The 19753-nt window shown below is 36.1% G+C and overlaps 1 protein-coding gene across 1 annotated transcript in view; it reads left to right on the top strand.

The window, feature by feature from the left end:
• Nucleotides 1-15194, top strand: part of LOC144453903 (cyclic nucleotide-binding domain-containing protein 2-like) — a 102039-nt gene extending 86845 nt beyond the window's left edge. The window contains exons 13-17 of the mRNA XM_078145259.1: nt 5150-5274; nt 7437-7574; nt 8245-8310; nt 12845-12979; nt 15031-15194. Coding sequence (XP_078001385.1) covers nt 5150-5274; nt 7437-7574; nt 8245-8310; nt 12845-12979; nt 15031-15150 — 584 coding nt within the window. The 3' untranslated portion in view covers nt 15151-15194. The remainder of the gene's footprint in view (nt 1-5149; nt 5275-7436; nt 7575-8244; nt 8311-12844; nt 12980-15030) is intronic.
• The last annotated feature ends 4559 nt before the right edge of the window (nt 15195-19753 follow it).

The raw sequence follows: 19753 nt of genomic DNA, 5'->3' as shown, positions 1-19753 counted from the left end.
TGATATTTGGTATTTGTATTCTGGCAGGAGAAAACACTAGAAATTGTAATGTCATTCCAGAGTGTGTTCAAATTGGGTATACAATCTCAGCTCCTATAATATATCACTTTCATTGAAAGCCAGCCACAGTTGTAGTTAAAACCGTTATTTAATGCATAAGAGAGTCGTCATTATTTACGACCGAAGGGGGGGGGGATCACTCAAAAACTGGGGAATGAAAAGGGGGTTATCCATAAATTGGGGAGTGAAGGGGGGGGGGGCAGGTACTCAAAATTTGACATGTTAAAATAGCACCAGAAAGCATTCTTTTAGTCCTTGAAATTCAAACATCTCTGGGTGGGACCTACCCCCATTTGGGTCCCTCAAACTTTGTTTCAAGTAATACCACCTAATTTCAAATTTTACCTATGGTACTACTTTGGGAATAAGCTGCATTCATTGTTACCCCTTCCTCGTGAAATACGCTACATCCATAACGTTATAAAGAAATTCAAATTTAAAATAAAAAGTTTGATATTGTATGTATGTATGTATGTATGTATGTATGTATGTATGTATGTATGTATGTATGTATGTATGTATGTATGTATGTATGCATGCATGCATGCATGCATGCATGCATGCATGTATGTATGTATGTATGTATGTATGTATGTATATATATAGGTTTTATTTGCGTTTCACGGCCACCGGCCCAAATGCAAAGGTGGATGCATCCGAAAAAAAAGAAGAAAAAAGTGGTATTAACAAAAACAGTTGAAAAGATAAATACAATTTGAAAGACTCTGAAAATACAATCGCTCTGAGAGAACTTCACTGGAAATCGATATATACAATCAAATGATAGTGGAAGCAATCATGTCAAACACACCTTATCTCTAAGTCTGATTGCTTTATGAACAAAATTGCAGAGTTTAAGCAAAATATTTGAATCGGTTGATCTCATAATCTTAGTAAACTTAAAGAAATTTGGTTCTAAAAACATATCACATGGCAAGTATTGGATTCTTAAATTATTATAAAGTGGGCATATTACGAGAAAATGGTATTCGTCCTCTACCAAATTTGTGTTACAGATTTTGCAAAATCTTTCTGTTGGAGGGATGTTGCGTCTCCTCCCGTTTTCTATTTCAAGAGGAAGTACTGATAATCGTAAACATGCAAGTGCCCGGATAGCTTGTCGGTTACAGTTAAGATAAAGATATTTTTCAGATTGCAGTAGATTCTTGAAGTGAATATATGTGCGAAGTTTGGGTTTCAATCCCAAGTTTTCTTTCCATTGTTGTTTAAGTACGTCTTTAACTCTGAGTTCAAAAGTGGAAAGAAAAAGTTGTTTGTTACCAACTTCCTGGGCAATCCAGGCAAAACCAAAACCAAAAGAATATAAAATTTTCTTAACCGAGGTGGCCCATGTATTTCTGCCCATGTTGTCTAGATTACAGAGCATTAAATAAGCTTGCCTTGGAATTCTGTGTGCGGGCATCTCTAGTAGATTCAGCCAGAATTTGATACAGCGCTTTAAAGTGAAATAATAAATTGGCAGACGACCACATTCGCCGACTACAGCCTCGTTCGCAGCAGTGGTTGGGACCCCCAATAATTTTCTACACCAGCTTCTCTGAATTTTCTCCAAAGCATCGTAAAATTGGTATCCCCAAATTTCCGACCCATATGTCAAAATTGGTAAAATCATTACGTCAAATAATTTAAAATGCACATTGGGATCAACAAATTCAAGCTTCTTTCTTGCAATAGATAACGAGGTCATAGACTTGCTGGCTTGTTTAGCTAATGAACTCACCGCCTTCGACCAATTATTTCTTGAAGATAAAAGAAGACCAAGGTATTTGTAATACGACACTGTTTCAATTACGTTGCCATCAAAGTACCACTTTTCAAAACGGGAGAGATGTCCACCTCTTCTAAAAACCATAGCTTTTGTTTTAGCAAGGTTGATTTGCATACGCCACTTTGTACAGAAAGTAGAAAGGATATCAATTAGATGCTGTAAATTTGTGACTGAGTCGGCAAAAATGATAACATCATCTGCGTAAAGGAGGGCAAATAAATCGTACATGTCTTGTGTTAGTTGTATGCCTGATTGACCGGACGACATTAACATCGTATTAAGTTCTTCGATATAAAAACTAAAAAGAATGGGACTGAGAATGCAGCCTTGCCTTACACCTGCTGGGCAATCAAAGTATTGCGAAGTATCATTGCTGGCTCTCACACACGATTTGATCTCACTATACATAGATTGTAGAATATGGTACATTTTGCCTTGGATACCCATTGATGCTAGCTTGTACAACAGAAGTGAGTGGTTAACTTTATCGAATGCCTTGGAAAAGTCTATAAAGAGACAATATAGTTTTCCACGTCTTATACTCAAGAATTTCTGGATAATAGCGTAAAAAACAAAAATGTTGTCAATTGTACTGTGTTTTTTCCTGAAGCCTGCTTGACAATCTGAAATTATATTTGTGGCTTCAGACCACTTGGTTAAACGCTCATTTAGAATTGTGGTAAAGACTTTTCCGAAAGCATTTAATAAAGATATTCCTCTGTAATTGTTGGGATCACTCGAATCTCCCTTTTTCAGTAGTGGAATAACAATCGCAGAAGACCATTCAGAAGGAAAGTTTCCTGTGTCCAAAATATGATTAAAAAGCTCCACTAACACTGGTAAAATTATATTTGCAGAATAACTATAGAATTCGTTTGGGATCCCGTCTGGACCGGGAGCTTTCCCATCTTTCAAGTTTCTCAGACTGTTTAGAACCTCAATCTCTGTTATTCGAGAATTTAAAATATTACTAGTGTCATCGGTAGCCTCTGATTCCATCTGACCAACATGATCGCGGAGAACCTCTTCAGCAGAATGCAAGAACTCCATGTCACCCGAACTTAAATCATTGCAGCTTTTATACAGGTTGCTAAAGTAATTATACCATGACTGGATACTAATATCATTAGATGGTATTTTCTTTCGACCAATTATTGAATTTAGGATGGTCCAGAATTCGCTAGAGTTTTTTGTTTCGGCCTCTCATATATAAGAAAGAATTCCTAGATGATATTTGGTATTTGTATTCTGGCAGGAGAAAACACTAGAAATTGTAATGTCATTCCAGAGTGTGTTCAAATTGGGTATACAATCTCAGCTCCTATAATATATCACTTTCATTGAAAGCCAGCCACAGTTGTAGTTAAAACCGTTATTTAATGCATAAGAGAGTCGTCATTATTTACGACCGAAGGGGGGGGGGATCACTCAAAAACTGGGGAATGAAAAGGGGGGTTATCCATAAATTGGGGAGTGAAGGGGGGGGGGGCAGGTACTCAAAATTTGACATGTTAAAATAGCACCAGAAAGCATTCTTTTAGTCCTTGAAATTCAAACATCTCTGGGTGGGACCTACCCCCATTTGGGTCCCTCAAACTTTGTTTCAAGTAATACCACCTAATTTCAAATTTTACCTATGGTACTACTTTGGGAATAAGCTGCATTCATTGTTACCCCTTCCTCGTGAAATACGCTACATCCATAACGTTATAAAGAAATTCAAATTTAAAATAAAAAGTTTGATATTGTATGTATGTATGTATGTATGTATGTATGTATGTATGTATGTATGTATGTATGCATGCATGCATGCATGCATGCATGCATGCATGCATGCATGCATGCATGCATGTATGTATGTATGTATGTATGTATGTATGTATGTATGTATGTATGTATGTATGTATGTATGCATGTATGTATGTAGACTATGTTGTATTTGACATGAAATTTCATGTGTATGAGTGTGTGTGTATGTGTTGTTTCAGTAGAACTAATATCAATTTGTATAATGTTTGTAGAACCATTAGCAGTAGTAATACAGTGTGTGTGTGTGTGTGGGAGGGGGTTATGAAAATGTTTTGTGTCAATGAGGGGCGGGAGGGGGGGGTTATGAAAAAAGTTCCCGAAAAAACTCAAAAACTGTAATACATCGAGACTCCATTCCAGTGTCTACACCCATTGTGTCTGATGCCAGATATCTTTAGAGACCTTTGACCTTGACCCTCAGAGCTAATTACCTAATAAAATGACTATTGCGCCCTCTTAAATTACATTTCACTTCTTCCGACATGAAAATATAATGTATGTCGTAGACTTTGAGGTGACTGTAACATAATGTATGTCATAGACTTTGAAGTGATTTTAACAAAATGTATGTCGTAGACTTTGAGGTGACTAACATAATGTATGTCGTACACTTTGAGGACGTGACTATAACATAATGTATGCCGTAGACTTTGAGGTGACTATAACATAATGTATGCCGTAGACTTTGAGGTGACTAACATAATGTATGTTGTACACTTTGAGGACGTGACTATAACATAATGTATGCCGTAGACTTTGAGGTGACTATAACATAAATGTATGTCGTAGACTTTGAGGTGACTGTAACATAATGTATGTCATAGACTTTGAGAAGACTGTAACATAATATATGCCGTAGACTTTGAGGTGACTGTAACATAATGTATGTCATAGACTTTGAGGTGACTGTAACATAATGTATGTCGTAGACTTTGAAGTGATTTTAACAAAATGTATGTCGTAGACTTTGAGGTGACTAACATAATGTATGTCGTACACTTTGAGGACGTGACTATAACATAATGTATGCCGTAGACTTTGAGGTGACTATAACATAATGTATGCCGTAGACTTTGAGGTGACTATAACATAATGTATGTCGTAGACTTTGAGGTGACTGTAACATAATGTATGTCGTAGACTTTGAAGTGACTGTAACATAATGTATGTCATAGACTTTGAGGTGACTGTAACATAATGTATGTCGCAGACTTTGAGGTGACTGTAACATAATGTATGTCGTAGACTTTGAAGTGATTTTAACAAAATGTATGTCGTAGACTTTGAGGTGACTAACATAATGTATGTCGTACACTTTGAGGACGTGACTATAACATAATGTATGCCGTAGACTTTGAGGTGACTATAACATAATGTATGCCGTAGACTTTGAGGTGACTGTAACATAATGTATGTCATAGATTTTGAGGTGACTGTAACATAGGCCCAACTATGATCAATATTTCTGACTCGGATATTTCATCCTTACAGGATCTCGAATCGATATGATGTTTGAGTCAACACAGACGAAAGATGATGCACAGATATTTATGGAGGAGTTAAAACAAGCACGTGAAATGGAAAAGAAAAACAATATGTTTCCGACAATACCAGAGGTAAGGGTAATTTTATGCGAAGATGAATGAAGCTTGTCATGGGTCAAAGCACAGGGGACCCAGGAACCGTGTGACAAACAAAACAAAACAAAACAAAACAAAACAAAACAAATAAATAAACTATCAAATAAATAACAAATGAACAAGCAAACGAACGACAGGTTAAGTATAGGAACAAATAAAATAATTAGATAAACCAGCAAATAAACAGATACTCGTGGGGTGTACTAGATATGTTTTTTGTACCCATCCACCCAGGTGGACATATCCCAATCTCAAGCCATCTTACTGTCAAGATGTTATCAAAGTACATTTCAAAAATATTTCAACCCTATGTAGTTGCTTTTTACATGTTGGTGCTGTCATGTAAATCTTGGAAATTATTGTCTGAATGGGTCTGAATAGTCTTAAAATTGACTTTTCTGAGTGAAAAAACCCAGGGCTTCTATGACCCCCCCCCCCATAACAAATATACATATTCCCTCCTCAAGCTTCCCCCCTACCTTCCATTGTCAAGATGCTATTAAACTCCTTTTGGAATATATTTATCCTGTGTAGTCAATAATTATAATTATGATAGTGCTAACCCGGGATCTTATAAAGTAAATGCAAGACAGTCAAGCAGTCCACACTGAGTCACAATCAAAAAATATCTGCCATGTGAATATTATATGGGGGGGGGGGGGGTCATCATGTCTTAGAATTAAGTGATAGGGAGGGTCAGCCTTTTTTAGGTTTTACAGATAGGAGGTCAGTGACTTTTTGTCGGCCCGATCTAAGAATACACCCCCCCCCCCCCGGCTGGAGAACTAACCGGTCCCTAACGAAGCGGTTTTTTAGCACAACTGAACTTGTTCAGTAGTGCTATAGGGATCGCCCGGCGTCTGTCTGTCTGTCTGTGTGTGTGGATATGTGTGTGTGTGTGTGTGTGTGTGTAAACAACTTAAAGTCAAAAACAGCTGAACCGATTGCCACGATATTTGGTGGGTCCATTACTTTGGGTGTCTAGTTGGGAAATTGTTCAAATCAAAATGATCGCATCACAGGTGTGTGATTTGGGTAAAAAAATGTGATTTTTGGTCAAAAAGCTTAAACTCAGAAACTACTGGGGAGATTGGTGCGAAATTTGGTGGGAACATTCTTAAGGGGGTGTAAAGTAAGATTTGTTCATGACGGGATGATTCCATCAGTGATATGCAAATTAGGGCTAAAAATGTGTCTTTTTGGTTAAAAATCTTTAATTCTAAAACTACTGAGCAGATTGGGCTGAAATTTATTGGGAATGTATCTAGGGATGTATGGACGAAGAAATATTAAGCATACCATGATTCCATGAGTGATATGCAAATTAGGTGTAAAAATGTTCATTTTTGGTCAAAAACTTATATCTCAAAAAGTACTTGGTCAATTAGTCTGAAACTTGGCAAGATGTTTCTGAAACTGTTATTCTGCAGATTTTCTTAAAAACATTTTGACAAAATTGGCCCTAGCAACCATGACCACACCCTTTAGCAACAACCAAATGGCAGTATATTTTGGTCAAATAACAACATCATCTGGTAAGCAAAAAATGTATGCAAATACCCTAGCAACCATGACCACGCCCATAGCAACAGCCAAACGGTGGTGTATTTCACAAAGATAACAATAGGGTTTAATAGATAATTGAATAAACATCCAAAAAATGTATGTAAATTTGCATAGCAACAAGACCACGCCCATAACAACAGCCAAATAATCACGTATATTGCAAAGATAACAACAGGAATAGAAAGACAGATGAATAAACATTCAAAAAATGTATGCAAATACCCTAGTAACCATGACCACGCCCATAGCAACAGCCAAACGGTGGTGTATTTCACAAAGATAACAACAGGGTTTAATAGACAATTGAATAAACATTCAAAAAATGTATGTAAATTTTCCTAGCAACAAGACCACGCCCATAGCAACATAGACTAACATATGGATAAACATTTTTAAAAACTACAGTTGTGCTACAACGCCATTGGCGGTATTTTCAAATTACTTTTCTCATTTCAATATGTTAATGAGGGTTGTGCGATCTGATTGTATAAGTATATATCACTGTATAGTTGTATACTTGTGAGCGAAACTTGAACATTAACAATGGCGGGTGTTTACTACTTTATTGACAGGATTCAGAAGATTCTGAAACGGACTATGTCACCGTTAAAAAACGAAAACATACAAACGGCAATGATGATAACCGACACATACAGGAGGGTGCTGAGACAGACGATGGCGATGATGATGACGTAATTTCACACAGAGAAGTAAGTGAATGGGAACGGTGTTCCCATGAGACATACAGTTATTCAGAACGACTGAATTGAACACCCACTGACGTGGAATAATCCTGAAAGATAGTATCACAGATCAAATAACACATATGTTTTGACTGTAGATCACTGATATTTATGAATATTTTAGGACAAACGAGATGATGTCGTGTCTTCGTCGTAAGTTATCCATTTGATTACAACGTGTAATTTCCACACGCCATCTCTTTGTATCGTCTAAAGTTACTGTCTAACATTATTATGGAGTGTAACACAACAAAACACAACATAACATCACGATGTACATTACACAACGCACCACAACGCAAAGCAACAGAACGTAGCGCAACACAACACAACCACACCACACCACACCACACCACACCACAACACAATACAACACAAACAGCAAATACTTGAGTTTAGCTGGGCAAGGCTGAGGACCGAATATATATAACTACGATATTGTGTGCTTATTCCCTTTACAGCGCTGTCTCTATCATAATAAAATAAACCAAAACACAACGTATGATGCAGGCAATGTCTTGAATTGTAAGAGTTATAATTATTATACATGTAGCCTGGACAAGTATAACAAATGAGCCCATAGATACCTTCAGATCAGCTAATCTTAGGATTTTTATTTTTTTTATTTCATTAATAGACTGAAAGCAGAGGAGGACTTTACCAATTCATTAAACTTAAGACATTGACAACCGGTGACACATTTGTAAGTATTTTCATACTTTCTTTAAGTGCGATGCACCGACACGATGAATATTTTATACGTGTTAGAGCTTGATTTTCTTACTACAAGAACTGATGTTACTGACACACGTGGAACATAGCGTTATATACATACTAGAGCTTTTAATTAAGACAATGAACATGATAAATGGGAAAGCGGGAGTCGAAATACAAATTAAATGGTGAAGGAATTGGTTTTTCTTTACGTTCTTTTTTCTCACCGTAACAGTTGCCAGTTTGTTAGAACCTTGCCTCACGACCATTTATATAAAATCTGAGATCAGTCGCAAAAATTACGGTATTTCATTGTCAATTCACGACATACAAGGAAAATAGTCTTTTTCCAATAAAGAAAGAAAGAAAGAAAGAAAGAAAGAAAGAAAGAAAGAAAGAAAGAAAGAAGAGATTTGTATGATTTTGAACGATATTTCAGCATATGAGTCCAGTCAGACTTAGACGTTATTTTATGATAGATGCGAGTTCACCACGGTTAAGGTTAGACGTTATTTTATGATAGATGCGAGTTCACCACGGTTAAGGTTAGACGTTATTTTATGATAGATGCGAGTTCACCACGGTTAAGGTTAGACGTTATTTTATGATAGATGCGAGTTCAGCACGGTTAAGGTTAGACGTTAGGATAAACACAATATGTCAGTATGAGAGTGCAGTCAGTGTTTGACGTTAAACTTCATGTACACACAGTTTTGCAACATTGAAGTTTGACACAGTTCGTGTCATACGTTAATAAAAGGGAGCCTTCTGTATTTACAGGGGGATGGGGAGGCTCACCTTTTACAAATCGCACGATCGGTTCGGGGGGGGGGGAACATATGTTAGGAAATGGGGTTAGGCGAGGGTCACATTTTACCTTGACTCATTACCGTCCATAAGGAAAGGTTGTTAGTTGCATGACAACTATTTCCATTCTCTTTCCTTTAGGTATTTATATACATATTTATCTTAACTAGTAAATATTTGTCATTTGTAATTACTATATATTTTTGGCAATAAATTATTATTACATAATTATTATTTAAGGATGAAGTCTATGTATGTATGTATGTATGTATGTATGTATGTATGTATGTATGTATGTATGTGTGTGTGTGTCATCATTTTCTTTAAAATGGTTGGCTCAATTCAAACTAAATTTGATGGACATGTTAATGCAATGGCTAGAATTGATTAGGTTTGGTATTGTAATTGTATAATTAATGATTTTCGGTAATTAGGCTATATCTTGAGTGGAGTCATGATGGGTGAATGGTTAGCGTGACCGGCTTGGAATCTACAGGTTGCAGGTTCGAGCCCTGTCGCTGCCTGCTGTTTGTTTCTGAGTGGCTAAAGTCTAAATTTGAACCACAATTGTGCCTCAGTCAATCCAGCTGTATAATTAGGCACCTGGTAGGATGTAGGTTGCAATGTGAAGGCTTTAATCCTATGTGCTTAAATGGCTGTATGCTCCCCGGGAGTTGAGGAAGACTAAAGGGCCCTTGTGTCGTTCTGATCCGAGCCATAGCGTTTTGAGCACGGTGGGGAAAGCACTATATTTATTATTATTATTATATTATCTTAAAAGTGCACGTTTCAAATTCAGTATAATTTGGTAAAGAACACATGTATTTAAAAGCTTAAAAGTGCACGTTTCAAATTCAGTATAATTTGGTAAAGAACACATGTCTTTAAAAGCTTGCCAATGTAGCTGTTAGTTATTTGCATAATAGAAATGAGTAATTTGCAAAAGTTACGATTTTCAGTAAGGCTATATATGAAAAGTGCAATCTTCAAGTTCTATATGTACATGTTATTTGCGAAATACCGTTCCATATCTTGTTGCAAGAGGTAATTTTTTCAGGTAATAACGGAGAGCCGGAGGCGAGCAGTTATACCGGAAAAATTACCTCGAGCAGCAAGATGTGGAACAGTATTTGGCAAATAACATACTTATACGTCACCTGCGACTACGAAATTCAATTTGTGAATGTCTAAAAATGCTGTTTTATTTTAAAACAAAATCACTTCCGCGTTATACTGTTTAGCGTAGTATCACGCACTTCTCTGATGACTGCAGTGCGCGGTTGTTTACATCCCAGCCTTAACTTTATCATCCAATCAGAGTGCGCGTTTGCTCAGTAGTATGACGTAATGTATACTATTTGCATATCACTCAAAAATATATTCAAAATATAACCTTCAGCAGAAAAATGAGTGCGTCTTTGTTTTGCATACTGTATTGCATTAAATGTACAGAAATGTTCGTAATATACTTTGTTGTTCTAGTTAAGCAAAAATTGCACCCTCTGTGGTGGTAATTTTGATATCCTTCATAAATTTAGGAATTCATGTTCACGATCGCGTGACGACTGTGCGTTCGCCGTATCTGGACTATTGCCGTTCTGCATGGAATTTTTGACAGTTTCTCTTTGATACAAAACATACAGTTCAAAGACTTGTTACAATGTATACAACGATGATATTTCATACGGTTGATTTGGCATAAATTATGGCATTTGGAAATGTTGGTTTTAGCTGTATTTCTAGTTGTCTGTGCGGTTTGTTTACAAGGGGACGGTCAGTGATTACGTGATACAACAACCAAAAATACGGTTGTTGGTGAAAAATACGCCTGTCTATCTGCAGGGCTCTCGACCAATCAGAATGTGAGATTGGTGATAGGTGACGTATAAAGTTCGGTACATATATTCACAATACCACTGTGCACATGTCTCATAAGCTTATTGATGTGATCCTTAGACTCATTTGCACAATTAACGATTTTAAGTGATTAGGATATAACTTACGAATGCGCACTGCAAACTCAACATAACTTGGTACATAAATTTATGATAACCAGTCCTTGTGCCATATAAAGTTTTTTAATGTAGCTTTTAGTTTCAATGACTCATTTGCATAGTTAATCATTTTCAATAATTACGCTATATCTTCAAAATGCATACTTCAAAGTCAACAATGTAATTTGGTACATACTTCAAACACAACTAATCACATATGTTCTGTTGCATTCCAGCAACAATTGTTTAGGAATGAAAATCTAAGGCACTTTGCTCTCGGAAGACATTCAATCTAAATCTTGTGTTAATGTCTAACTTTACATGATTTTAACATCCCACTGCTGCCACCAATTCCGCATCAATTATGGTGAGGGATAGGTACTGTAATATGACATATCAATAAAATTGCTGCCGACAACAATGCCAAAATTGTCAGTTGTGATGTGAGGAGAAGGGGTTATCACAGGGGTAAAATTGGAAAACTTGGTTAGGATATTGGAGGTAACGTTGTGGATTGGAGATGTTGCCCCCCCTGGTCCCGACAATATCGAGAGTGTGCATGCACATCTAGTCTTTGGGAGTTCTGACCATCGAATCAGACAATTAGATACAAACACATGTATTGATTAATGCAGTGGTTACAGACAGGTAGTAATGGGAAATAACCTGTATCTTTAAAACTATTAATTTGGTGGCAGCGGTGAGATCACATCCATACCATTGATTGTTGGACTCATGTCTTTGTCCATGGCTAACATAATTTTAACTCATGTTTTAAAAATATTTAAACGAGGGGGGGGGGGGCACGTTTTAGAGAAAGTAAATTTAGGGAGGACCACTTTTAGAATGATGGAATCAGATAACATGTTATGCAACAGACATTGCATTGTTTCCCCCGACACTCCCTTGCAACAACCGACATTTGTAATAATTGCCTACATTTGTAACAAGTTTGACCCACCAACTAGGAATGCTCACCAGTTGGTAATAGTCATGAAACAGGGACAATTGTCACTGCATATACATGTAATTGACTCAGGAGATAACTTTAGAGGTGTGAAACATTGGGTGTTTATGAGAAAATTTCGGAAGGTTCAACATAAGTGAATGAAAACTAAAATGCATGAACTTGAGATTAGGTAATTATAGCAAGCAAACATCGGATATACAGCCGAGGTCAAGTAGATAGTAGGTCAAGCAAAGGGAAAATGTTGCTGGTGTGCATGCTAAATATCAAACTGTCAAGGGATTAAAATTTAACTAGGCGAGAACTAGGCTCTCGCCTCTTTAAATTTTAAATCCTGGACTGGTTTGTATACTGTAACATTCGATATGTATCAGAAACTTAATATCATCGCTGTGTCAATATTGATAAGACAAAATGTGTAGTGCTTGCCTTTACTGTGTCGCCAAGTACAACACTGTCTAAGTTTTTGGCATGACAATGACAATACTTGTCACCATGGTAACACTCGACCGCAAACGTATCAGTAATTTCTTCATCATTCCATGTACATAATAGTTAGATGTGCAGTGTGTTGATATGACAGCTTTATGTAGTAGGTTTATTACACCATGTACTTGCTAGAATAAAAATTGGAAAAGTTTAAGAACATTTGCTTGAAAAACAAACTGACGACATATAGCAAGATAACACTTAACTAGCCATGGTTATCTAAATACCACTTGACTAACTTCATTTTACTCATTTATATTTTATAGGGTTTAGCTGATCTAGCATACGGCGCTCGGAATAATTTCTTTCTTATCAGCGATGGGGCAGAGTGTGTGATGATTTCTAAGAAATTGTTCCTTGATAACGCATCGATAGATACATTGCTCACAATTAAGAAAACAGTAAGTTAGTTCTCGACATGTTAAAGGGGCACAGGCTGTGTTTATAGTTTTTTCGGCTGCATGTTGAAAAGGAAACGAAACCATATCCTTAAACACTACTTGCAATTGACTAAAATCAAAGCTGGTATTGAGATATAAATTAGAAACGTAATTTATCATCTTATATATAAGATATAGAGGAAATCTCCACAATACAGTCAACTGTTCTAACAATGCCAGAAGAAAATTGTAATGTGGCATCATAGGAGAATGCATTGGCATTGATCATTATAAGCTTACTAGAATAATTTAATTGAGATTTTATGTATAAAAAGCTTATAAGCTCAGCTTGTGCCACTTTAAAATGATTGCCTTAATCCTTATCATGTACATTATGCAATATGGTGTTACATTCGTACTCTCTATCATAGTATATGTATCTTGCCATTGATCTGTTCAAACTTAATAATAGTTTATGTGTATTTCATATCAAACGTTTAAAAAGCAATGTGTCAATATTCGTTGTCAGGTGGGTTTATTGCAAAGTCAACCCTAAAATTATTCTTATATTCAGCCAACTTGAGGCAAAACATTTTCTAACATTAAACCATGCAATTTTGTAGCTTGTGGGATATGGGGTTCTTGGCAGAGTGACAACACTGATAACATGTCTGTAGATGAGAGATTTATTACCAGCACGACGATCTACCAAGCCATTATATTTCTCCCGTTATATATACATAATGTAGATGATCAGTTTTGGCGGAGAAGGTTTTGTTTCATTCGTCTGATTGGATACTTATCTAACCATATGATTGTCTATTAAGACTAGAAATCTCACTGGTTTCATATGGACATTAATCGTGATTGGTATATATAAAATATAAACAAGACACAATATCAGTTCAGTAGTTATACTCTTTTATACCAAAATACGTCATACGAATTACCCCACTAACAGTGTACGCTATGGAATATATATCAATATATAAATACAACCACCGAACTTGTTCAACCCGGGGAGAATTTTCGTAACTCCAGATTTAGCTAACATACAGTAAAATATGTGTAACATAGGTATCAAAAAGAGTCGGACATGGACATTCCATCCAGTTCCTCAGGAAACATGGCTTTCCTTCCTTGTGATGCCTGGTTTTTCTTAGTTGGGTTCCAACTATGTCTTGACGAACAAAATTGACCTATTTGTAGTGGGGGACGACTTTAATTGGTCGGTTTCTCGAGAACCAACTTTCCCATTTCTTTACACATCCTCCCCTACCGAACACAAGAATTTGAGCGTTGTCTAAGTTTACACTTTCAATGTACACCCCAATGAGAACAAAATAACTGTGACTGAGTAATTTGTCTTTGAGTGTGAAATGGCATATCTGACCACAGCCACATCATCGGCATATATCAAGATATTGAGGGTTTGAACTTCTCATCAATATAAACACCTTGGCAACCAACCAACCAACCAACCAACCTTATCTGTATAGGAAACAAGGTCATTAATGAATAATGACAACAAGATAGGAGTAAGCATACAACCTTGGCGCGTCCCAGCTGTACACTTAAAATAGTCATTAACGTCAGCCGGCGTATTTACACAAGACAGTAATCTCAGACATTGATCTCAGAACAAAAAGAAATGTACCATAGTACTCAGTTTGCCCCGTAATAAATCATGTTGAATAGAATCAAGTTCCCTTTTAAAAGTCAATGAAAATACATTAAAATCTCCCCTTCTTCAAAGTTAGATATTTGGCTACCATAACTTCGAGCGTAAAAACATTGTCTACAGTACTGTAACCGCGCCGAAAGCCACCCTGTGCATCCTACATAATTTTATTTTCAAATTGGTAGCACCAATTTTCCAAACAGAAATTAAAACTTTGGTGAATAATTTGCTTATTACTGATAGAAGGGAAATGTCTTTGTCCATTTTACCGAGTAGACCAATACTCATGGCTTTTTAAGTGATCGTTAAGTAATTCAGTTACAACATGGTATGGCGTCTCGTTTTCTTTCAGAATACATGTAATTCTACCTCTATTTATCTATTTCTAAAGGAGAGTGAACTGCCTACTGACGATCGGCTGCATCATTTACTTCAAACCCAGAACAATTGGACACAGTACCGGAAAGATACGATAGAACGGAAGCTAATGGAGAAACAGAAACTTAGATGATAACCAATTACGTACTAAAGATGAAGTTTGCCCCATGACAGTGACACTCGTAACCATGTCTAATAAGACTATATGACGTATAGAAATATGGAGAGAGAGAGAGAGAGAGAGAGAGAGAGAGAGAGAGAGTGTGTGTGTGTGTGTGTGTGTGTGTGTGTGTGTGTGTGTGTGTGTGTGTGAGAGAGAGAGAGAGAGAGAGAGAGAGAGAGAGAGAGAGAGAGAGAGAGAGAGAGAGAGAGAGAGAGAGAGATGTGTCAACCAGTCACTCTATAGATAAACTATATAGTGTAGAATAGCATTTTAAGTGCACGAATCGCGAACCCAGAAGGACAGGGGAGGGAATGCATTTCTTAGTAATACGTGAATAGCTATTTCTATCTTTAGAATGCCCTAAGGACACGTTGGATTTTTTGTGATATTTTTCGAGCTTGATATCGATACAAATTGACTGTAGGCCTTTACAGAATAACAATTTTGAAAATAAGATAAATGTTTACAACTGCTATTTATTTGGCAAGGTATGTGTCATTAGTCGAGGACAGGTTTGAGAAGACTGTGTGTGTGTGTGTGTATGTGAGTGTGCATACTTGTGTGTATGCGTGCTACTGTTCAGTGTTTTTGGTATAATTATTAAATAGAACATGATGTGGTGACCATATTCAAATTGCTGATTAAAGTTTTGATATTCAAATTAGAAATACATGATTGTGATTAAAATCGGCTTTTTTGAAAACACTTAGGGTGGTCTGTCTGAATGTGATATGAATGCCTAAGCAGTAACTAAATATAAACTATCTTGCAATCACAAGGAAATTGTAACTTTACAAGGTTGAATGAAAGGAATCCTAGAAACGTCGTCAACAATTATACTTTCATAACAGATACAATATCCTGACCGTGAAAATACATTTATTTGTTAATCTTATTATATGTCATCTGATATTTATTTAACATCGTCAAAGTACAGTGTATTCATTAAGATTTGATAAAAATGGTATTTTCTGCATCCCCCTAAAACAATATCTTTTATCGGCAACGTTAACAGTACGCAGAAGGTTTGTGAGGGCAGCAAAATTAGTCTGGTTTGTAAAAGATACTCAAGCTTTAAATCATTCTGGGTCCTTTAAATCTAATATTACGTACTTTCCTTTGAGTCATTATTACTCGGCTCCTTGTCAATATCTCTACGAGTACATCCGAGTGCGTTTATCATTTCATGCCTCATCTTAGCTTTCCTTTTACAATATTCAATTGTACATGATTGTATTTTGATGGTAATGAATTTCTGTTGACCCTGCTTGTTTTGAGGGTTGAAATGTAATAATCATGTTAAATATCCACTGACGACTCTCAAGCCTGCCCATCCGTCCCCTGCTAATACGAGTGTTGTCGAATGGTCGAATAAAATGTTTGGAATGATATCTCGGTCAAACATATACGACTACAGAGAATTGCTGACCAGATAAATTCTAAGTGGTTTTGAATAAAAAAGAATGCAGACGCTTCCAAGTACAACATTTCTCTGATGGATTTCTGGTAGGCCAGATATCGGTCGAGTCAAATTCAGAAATAATATAATTGTATTAACAACCTCCCCTCACCTAGCCTCCCTACCTCGTCCGGTAGTATGAACATAATCTAAATTTCTAAATATGGTAACAACTCCTCTACTTGCAGAGGTTATATGAGAAAAGATAAACTGGCCAGGTGAATACTTTGACATCTTATTCTCATCATCATGGATGGACGGAGACTTATATTCAGGGAAATTATTTTGAAGTTACCAGCCATTTATAACATAAAAGTAACTATTTAAACATTACTTGCAGAAAATAGCACAACCAACTTAAAACTTTTAAGTTTATAATTAACCATGCCTGTTGACAAATACAAAACAATAAACAAAACTGTTGCACTAACTACAACATCAGAGGATGCTAACTATAACATTAATGTAACATCAACGAATGTTAACTATAACATCCATGGATGCTAACTATAACATCAATGGATGCTAACTGGAACATCAATGAATGCTAACTATAACATCAATGCATGCTAACTAAAACATCAATGGATGTTAACTAGAACATCAATGGATGGTAACTAGAACATCGATGGATGCTAACTAGAACATCAATGAATGCTAACTATAACATCAATGGATGGTAACTATAACTTCAATGGATGTTAACTATAACATCAATGGATGCTTACTAGAGCGTCAGTGATCCATGGATGCTAACGCGACCATCAGTGCATGATGACAAGAAAATCAGAGGATGCTTACTAGAATGTCATTAGATGCTAACTATAACATCAATGGATGGTAACTAGAACATCAATGGATGCCAGCTAGAACAGCAGTGATAGCTAACTAGAACATCAATGGATACTCACTATAACATGAATTAATGCTAACTATAACATCGATGGATGCTAACTAGAACATCAATGGATGCTAACTATAACATCAATGGATGCTAACTATAACATAAATGGATGCTAACTTTAACATAAATGGATGCTAACTTTAACAGCAATGGATGCTTACTAGAACATCAATGGCTGCTAACTATAATATCAAATGGATGCTAACTACATAACGTCGCTGAATGCTAACTAGAACACCAATGGATGCTAACTATAAAATCAATAGATGCTAACTAAAACATCAATGGATGGTAACTAAAACATCAATGAATGATAACTAGAACAGCAGTGATAGCTAACTAGAACATCAATAGATGCTAAGTAGAATATCAATGAATGATAACTATAAAATCAATAGATGCTAACTAAAACATCAATGAATGATAACTATAAAATCAATAGATGCTAACTAAAACATCAATGAATGATAACTAGAACATCAATGGATGCTAACTATAAAATCAATGGATGGTAACTAGAACATCAATGAATGGTAACTATAAAATCAATGGATGCTAACTATAAAATCAATGGATGCTAACTATAAAATCAATGGATGCTAACTATAAAATCAATGGATGCTAACTATAAAATCAATGGATGGTAACTATAACATCAATGGATGCTAACTAGAACATCAATGGATGCTAACTAAAACATCAATGGATGCTAACTAAAACATCAATGGATGGTAACTAGAACACCAATGGATGCTAAGTAGAATATCAATGGATGCTAAGTAGAATATCAGTGGATGCTAAGTAGAATATCAGTGGATGCTAAGTAGAATATCAGTGGATGCTAAGTAGAATATCAGTGGATGCTAAGTAGAATATCAGTGGATGCTAAGTAGAATATCAGTGGATGCTAAGTAGAATATCAGTGGATGCTAAGTAGAACATCAGTGGATGCTAAGTAGAACATCAATGGATGCTAAGTAGAATATCAGTGGATGCTAAGTAGAACATCAATGGATGCTAAGTAGAACATCAATGGATGCTAAGTAGAACATCAATGGATGCTAAGTATAATATCAGTGGATGCTAAGTAGAATATCAGTGGATGCTAAGTAGAATATCAGTGGATGCTAAGTAGAACATCAGTGGATGCTAAGTAGAATATCAGTGGATGCTAAGTATAATATCAGTGGATGCTAAGTAGAACATCAATGGATGCTAAGTAGAACATCAGTGGATGCTAAGTAGAACATCAATGGATGCTAAGTATAATATCAGTGGATGCTAAGTAGAACATCAATGGATGCTAAGTAGAATATCAGTGGATGCTAAGTAGAATATCAGTGGATGCTAAGTAGAACATCAGTGGATGCTAAGTAGAACATCAATGGATGCTAAGTAGAATATCAGTGGATGCTAAGTAGAACATCAGTGGATGGTAACTGAAACATCAATGAATGGTAATTAGACAGTGCCACACTTTACAATAGTGTTAATTACACTAGAATTGAAAAGAGCCTTATTGAAACTTAGACCTATGGCTGCTTTCACAAAAAATTGTTGGGGGGGGGGGGGGGGGGATGGTGGGGAGGAGATTTTTTGTAAAAGCCTAATTTTTTTTCAAGTATCCCCCTGCCATATTCCAAATTTTTTCAAGTACCCCCCCCCCTGCCAAAGCCCCAAATAATTCAAGTACCCCCACTACCCGAATAAATTTTCAAGTATCCCCCACCCGAATAAATTTTTTTTGGAATACTCTTCCTGTGCGTTAACATTCCATACCAAGTACAAAACTGTACATAATACACTTAATACCAACTTTGTCCATTATATATGTCATCAATTTGTATATTGTGTGTATATACATACACAAACACCAGTTAAAACAAAATGTTATGTTAACCAGTGCATTGCCTTTCCAAAAAACAACATATACTTGTAAATGAATTACACTTTGAATAACTCTACTTGTAAAATGATCAGCAGACCAACTGAGTCTTTGTTTTCTGTTCAATATTGTATTAGTACATTATACTAGTAGTGTTACAGTTGAACGTCATTTTAGTTGTATTTGCAAATATTGTGATGCACATATTATCTAAAGAGAGTTTTATACTGTATTGTTCCAGTTCAGTTTCCTAAATGTGTGCTAAAAGAAATCAAATTGGTCTAAATAACACTGAAAAAACTCCTAATAAAATGCATTGCCATGT

This window comes from Glandiceps talaboti, chromosome 1 (genome assembly GCF_964340395.1).
Source record: "Glandiceps talaboti chromosome 1, keGlaTala1.1, whole genome shotgun sequence".
NCBI lineage: Eukaryota > Metazoa > Hemichordata > Enteropneusta > Spengelidae > Glandiceps > Glandiceps talaboti.
This window is presented reverse-complemented; position numbering and strand designations above follow the sequence as displayed.